The 7,154-nt window shown below is 23.5% G+C and overlaps 1 protein-coding gene across 1 annotated transcript in view; it reads right to left on the minus strand.

Moving 5' to 3' along the window:
- The window catches only part of LOC123264131 (adenylate cyclase type 2), a 66,484-nt gene extending 60,739 nt beyond the window's left edge, over positions 1–5,745 (minus strand). Inside the window, exons 1-2 of the mRNA XM_044727268.1 lie at positions 5,614–5,745; positions 5,184–5,434 (exon numbers count right to left, since the gene is read on the minus strand). Coding sequence (XP_044583203.1) covers positions 5,184–5,196 — 13 coding nt within the window. The 5' untranslated portion in view covers positions 5,197–5,434; positions 5,614–5,745. The remainder of the gene's footprint in view (positions 1–5,183; positions 5,435–5,613) is intronic.
- Between the last annotated feature and the right edge of the window lie 1,409 nt (positions 5,746–7,154).

The following is a 7,154-nucleotide window of genomic DNA, read 5'->3' on the forward strand; positions in this document are numbered from 1 at the left end:
TTTTTATCTAAATTTTAAAGTTTATTTTTTAATGTCACAGGTGAATTATTTCGCGAAAAATTCATTAAAATATCGAGTGGCTCAATGTTCTATTTTTAAAGGAATTTTTGCTTGAAAAAATTTTTTTCTTATTATTAAAATAACTAGCAACCTTGCAGTCACTATGTGACTGCCATAACTGGTGAACTATAAATGAATAAAATTTTATTTTAATAAATAATGACTTTTGTTAAATTGCACTGTAATTTTTTAACTATTGACGTTTTTAAAGATGTAAGCTCATCCCGATGTTACACTCATCAAGAGCTTTCATTTGAGTACCCACATGCATTTTTGATATATTTTTTATATATACATATATATAATATATATAAAAAGATATTATATATATAAATATATGAAAAATTGATGTGGGTACTCAAATGAAAGGTCTTGATGAGTGTAATGTCGGGATGAGCTTATATCTTTAAAAAAGTCTGTAATTCACAAGATATTTGTTAAATTGCATTGTACTTTCTTAAATATTGACGTTTTTAAAGATATAAGCTCATCCCGATTTTACACTCATCAAGAGGGTTCATTTGAGTACCCACATGCATTTTTGATATATTTTTTATATAGACATATATATAATATATATAAAAATATATTATATATATATATATATATATATATATATATATATATATATATATATATATATATATATATATATACAGGGTGGCCGAAAAGTCACTGACGCCATTGTAGCATTTGATGAATTCTGAGACGAAAAGTCCTTAGCCATTTTTCAATTAACCGCATAGATAATTAATTATTAATTAAAAATAACGTCTCTTTATTTGTTAGAGAGAGAGCGCCAGTGTCCAGTAAAATATGTGCCAAACAAAGACACAACTAACTGTATGACTAACTAGTTTCTATAGCTAACGTAGTCACACATATTTACTTACACATTCACACGTGCAAGCATCTTCGTTGGAACGCACTTGACTTGACACTAGTGCTCTCTCTCTAACGCATAAAAGGACGTTATTTTAATTAATAATTAATTATCTATGCGTCTGATTAAAAAATGGCTAAGGACTTTTCGTCTCAGAATTATTTTGTTTATCAGATGCTACAATGGCGTCCGATACTTCTGGGACACTCTGTATATATATATATGAAAAATTGATGTGGGTACTCAAATGAAAGGTCTTGATGAGTGTAATGTCAGGATGAGCTTATATCTTTTAAATTGTCTGTAGTTCACAAGATATTTGTTAAATTGCATTGTACTTTCTTAACTATTGACGTTTTTAAAGATATAAGCTCATTCCAATTTTACACTCATCAAGACCTTTCATTTAAGTACCCACATGGCATTTTGTATATATTTTACAGATATGATATTTGTGAATTATATATAATATATAAAATATATGAAAAATTGATGTGGGTACTCAAATGAAAGGTCTTGATGAGTGTAATGTCGGGGTGAGCTTATATCTTTAAAAATATCAATAGTTCATAAGACACAAGATCATTTCTCAATTATGAATATTTTTAAAACATAAGCTCATCTCGATGTTACACTTATCAAGAGCTTTCATTTGAGTACCCACATCAATTTTTGATATATACATATATATATATATATATACATATATATATATATATATATATATATATATATATATATATATATATATATATAATATACATAAATATATGAAAAATTGATGTGGGTACTCAAATGAAAGGTCTCGATGAGTGTAGTGTTGGGATGAGCTTATATTTTCAAAAATGTCAATAGTTCACAAGATATAAGGTCATTTCTTAGTTATCTATCTAGAGATAGAGTATTTTTGAATACAGCTTAAATACTTATCATCATAAATTGACTATTGTTGAGAATGATGTAAAACCTTGAAAAGTCACAACTCCAGGTCAAGACTTTTCCAACGATACCAAATTTAATCTTAAAAACCCATTTTATCATATAAATACACTGACGACAAAATTTGGCTTATTCTCTTTATAATATAGATTTTTTAAGCGTGTAATATCGAAAGTAATCAAGTTAAACAATTAAATTGAAGAAATTGCCTGAATAAAGTTAAAGGTTTGATATTATTCACCGCTGCTCTTGAACTAGAATTAAAAACAATTGAAAGCTGACCTCTGTACTGGTATTATGGGAGTATTTATGTCTTATTCTAGCCATTCGTAACAATTATCGAGTAATAAAATCCCGCGGATGGATCTGTATCGTTGAATATCAATTTTCCGGCTCGCGGTTGTTAATAAAAAGATGAATCATGACCGGTTGATAAATTTCAGGATTATTTAATAATTTATTATTGCTGCAGAAGACAATTATTTTGCGAGTTGGGAAATTTATCGCGGGGTATTATTGATGTTTTTAGATTTTTTGAACGTTTTTAAAACATATGATTGATGAGAAAATAAAAAAAAATATTTTTTACCAGGAGAAATAGATAAAAAATACTTATCTGGAGAGTTATTTATGTCTGTACATTATTCTTCGCTTATTTTTTATCTTTATGATGACTGTAATACTTTCTTCGCTTGATATGTCTTTTAAGTTGAGTAAAAATCGAATATTATAAATAATAACAACAATAATAAAAATGATAAATTAAATTCTGTTATAAGTATACTATCGAATTTATTGGACATTAGTCATGATACTGAAAGTACCACATAATTTACTATTAAATAATTAATCATTTTTCTTAGTGGAATTTTAAGTTTTTATTTTATCAATAGTTGATTTTTTTATTTAAAAATTAAAAAAATAATTATATGTCTGGTAATTTGTAGATAATTATTTAAGTCTCGGGACTGAAACTTATCCGCAATATTTATTGCAGTTAATTATTTGTATTAATGGACATTTGCAGAATTTAACTAAAAAAATTTGAATTCTTGCATTTTGAATTAATAATTATTGCAATATAATTTAAGATAGAAAAAGATTTAATATGTTATAATTTTAAAAAAAGTTTAAAATAAAAATTGATACTGTCTTTGATTTAAATTTAAATTTGCAAATTTAAATATTAATACTGTTTCATTTTTAAAAATTATTTAATGTTACAAATTTAATCTTTCAAATAATTTCGTCATTATTTAGTTTAGTATTAGTGTTAAAATTACAAAAAAACCCCTTTAAATTTTAGCTTAAAAATTAAAAAAAAATAAATTCCTTTGAATAAAAATATAATTAAATGGTTTTTTTTTTCTCAAAATTTTAATTATCGAATTTATTGGTCATTAGTCATGATACTGAAACTACCAGACAATTTACTATTAAATAATTAATTATTTTCCTTAGTGGAATTTTAAGTTTTTATTTTATCAATAGTTGATTTTTTTATTTAAAAATTAAAAAAATAATTATATGTCTGGTAATTTGTAGATAATTATTTAAGTCTCGGGACTGAAACTTATCCGCAATATTTATTGCAGTTAATTATTTGTATTAATGTACATTTGCAGAATTTAACTAAAAAAATTTGAATTCTTGCATTTTGAATTAATAATTATTGCAATATAATTTAAGATAGAAAAAGATTTAATATGTTATAATTTTAAAAAAAAGTTTAAAATAAAAATTGATACTGTCTTTGATTTAAATTTAAATTTGCAAATTTAAATATTAATACTGTTTCATTTTTAAAAATTATTTAATGTTGAAAATTTGATCTTTCAAATATTTTCGTCATTATTTAGATTAGTATTAGTGTTATTATTACAAAAAAACCTCTTTAAATTTTTGGTTCAAAATTTAGAAAAACCAAATTATTATTAAGCGTCATTTAAAATTAGTTATATTAATTATTTTATTTAAAGTGTGAAGAAATGATTTATAATTTGTCTTCCGAACCAAACAATCTAATTATTGATTTTTTCTCTTGTTTAATTTTCAATAAATAAAATTTAATTGATTGGAAAAAACCGACTTATTATTTACTAATTAATTAATTATTTTTTTGTGAATTGTGAAAAAATATATATTTGTAACTATTAATTTTTTTATTGATTTAATATTAATCCGTTTCATTTCAAAAAATTGTTTAGTGTTAAAAATTTGATCTTTCAAATAATTTTATTGTCATTATTTAGTTTAGTATTAAAGTTTTATTATTAGAAGAAAAAAACCTATTTTAATAAAAAAATAATTTTCAATTTTAGCCTGTTTTCTAAATAAATTTCTCCTACTAAAAATACCTTCAATTAACCATGACCAAAAGTGTCTTCCTAAAAAAATACTTCCTGTGCCTTAATATACCCAAAATAATAACAAATTGAATTGTCACGTGTACTCGACAATTTAAGACAGAAATGAGCGTCGTGGTAACATACGACGTGTTTTGCTGGATATAAACCCTGCAAATAATCTTATATATCTTACAGTCCTCCACAAAAAACCCAACAATCTAACGATTGAATAAACGACTTCTCTAATATAAAACACTTCATCTCCACACCTTATAAATCTCATCCTCGCATTATTTAAATTTACAATTTAAAATTCACATTTTTTCATGAAATATTTTTTATTTTTCCCTTATTCTAATTTTATAAAATAAAAACCCTGTTTAATTATTTATAAGAATTAATGTAGCAGATTTTTAGAAATTTTTTTAAGAAATAAATTGTTCCAAAAAAAATTAACATGTAAAAATTAAAAATTCTATTTTTTAATAATTTTTTTGTTAAAAAAATTAAAAATAATATTTTTTAATTATTTTTTTGTTAAAAAAATTAAAAATAATATTTTTTAATTATTTTTTTGTTAAAAAAATTAAAAATAATATTTTTTAATTATTTTTTTGTTAAAAAAATTAAAAATAATATTTTTTAATTATTTTTTTGTTAAAAAAATTAAAAATAATATTTTTTAATAATTATTTTGTTAAAAAAATTAAAAATAATATTTTTTAATAATTTTTTTGTTAAAAAAATTAAAAATTCTATTTTTTAATCATTTTTATGTTAAAGAAATGAAAAATTCTATTTTTTAATAATTTTTTTGTTAAAGAAATTAAAAATTACAATTTTTAATAATAAATTTTTTGTTAAAAAAATTATAAAATAATATTTTTAGTGCACAAATAATTAAACTTTAAATTAGAATATAATACCCCATTAGATACATTAAAATATCATACCTTTTTCATCCATTTTACTAAATATTTTCTTTAACTTTGAACTTGTTCCTGCTCTAGTTCTTGTTCTTCTTGAACAAAACTGAATAATACATAAACTCTTGGTAAAACTTTTAAACAAAACTTGATAGCACTTTCTATCGACAATTCACTAGCTATTTTCTCAACGATTATATCTCTTCTTGAGTAAAATAAATCAATTTATTATTAAAACTTGTTCTATTTTTTCTTAAAAAAAATTTTACACCAGACCCCTAAAAAATAAAAATAAAATTCACTTTTATATTATTCAATAAATAAATAAATTATTATGAATATTTATAATAAATAAATTATTATAAATATTTTTAAATAAATAAATTATTATAAATATTTATAACTAAATAAATTATTATAAATATTTATAAAAAAAAAAATATTTAAAAATACAAACATTTTAATTTAATTGTCATAATTATAGATACAATTATAATTAACCGTGAAACCCGCGTATTTATATAAGGCCGCGAGTGTCGTCGGCCACACGGCGCCTGCAACTGGTGGCAGACTGCGTGCAAGCTCCTTTGCCAAGCTCCGAGTGGAAATATATACCCACTACTCACTACATTTACGTTAACTTCGATGAAGGACAAAAGCGCGCACGAGTGTGTAATATATATATATATAGAGATATATATAGATATAGATATATAGATATATACATACATATATATATATATATATATCTATATATATCTCTATATATATATATATATATATATATATATATATAGATATATATATATATATATATATATATATATATATATATATATATATATATCCTAATATAAATAATTTACATGAAAAATATGAAAATATATCATGTAAGCAAACTATTCGTAAAGTGATTGGTCAAATATATCATAATCATGAAAATACAGATAATATCATACCAACATTCACACGCGCGCTTGCGCGCGCAACGTATACTAGTCCTAATATAAAATTGAGATGAAATGTATGTGGCATCAAACTATTCGTAACGTGATTGGTCGAATATATCATAAGCATGAAAATATATGCAAATGCTATAGTCAGGCGCGCGCTTGCGCGCGCAAATTCAAATTTTAGTCCCATAATAAAATTGAGATGAAATGTATGTGAAACCAATTTATTCGTTGTGATGGTGATTGGTTGAAAATATTTATTCTCATTTTGATTGGTTGAAAGTGAATATAATATACATAAACTACACATAAATATATCATGACCATAAATATGAGGCGCGCGCTTGCGCGCGCAAATTTGAATTCTAGTATATATTTAATAAGTATACATTAATAAGATGTACACAGTGTACATATTATACGCTGTGCGATCTAGTATTATAGGACCAATAGGCTGGAAGACTATTGGAGTACTGGAACAAGTGTTACATTGATGTTCCGAGTGACGTCGCCTGTAAATATTGTTTATTTATTCACTGATAGAAGGATTTGTTTATATTAAATAAGCTTTAATAACAGTTAATAAATTATTTATTAAATACGATTTATTAAATGTTAATGAATATTTGTTAACGGTTAACAAATATTTTTCTTGCTCTCCTAGCCGAAAGTACGCTCTTCCTGGCAGCAATTTACTCCAGGAAGAGCAACTTTTATGGCCTGCTCTAACGCATGCGCGCTACGCATATTTTCTGGCTCGGCAGCACAGAACCTCGTTTTCTTTCGCATTTTCGTGGCGCGACCGGCCTATACAGCGAGTTTCAACTGTATATATAACAGTCACAACATCGTCTGTATGTAAAATGTCAGCGCATAAACTAACTAAAAAATGTCAAAAAAATAAAAATAATTTTTAACTAGATCATTGTTAATGAACTATTTAATAATAATACTGCACAAATAATTTATATAAAAAGTTTAAAAAATAAAACATAATAGTTTTGTGAATTTTATTTGCTTTTTTTTATATTTTGATAGTTAGTAA

Source organism: Cotesia glomerata, linkage group LG4 (assembly GCF_020080835.1).
Source record: "Cotesia glomerata isolate CgM1 linkage group LG4, MPM_Cglom_v2.3, whole genome shotgun sequence".
Taxonomy (NCBI): domain Eukaryota; kingdom Metazoa; phylum Arthropoda; class Insecta; order Hymenoptera; family Braconidae; genus Cotesia; species Cotesia glomerata.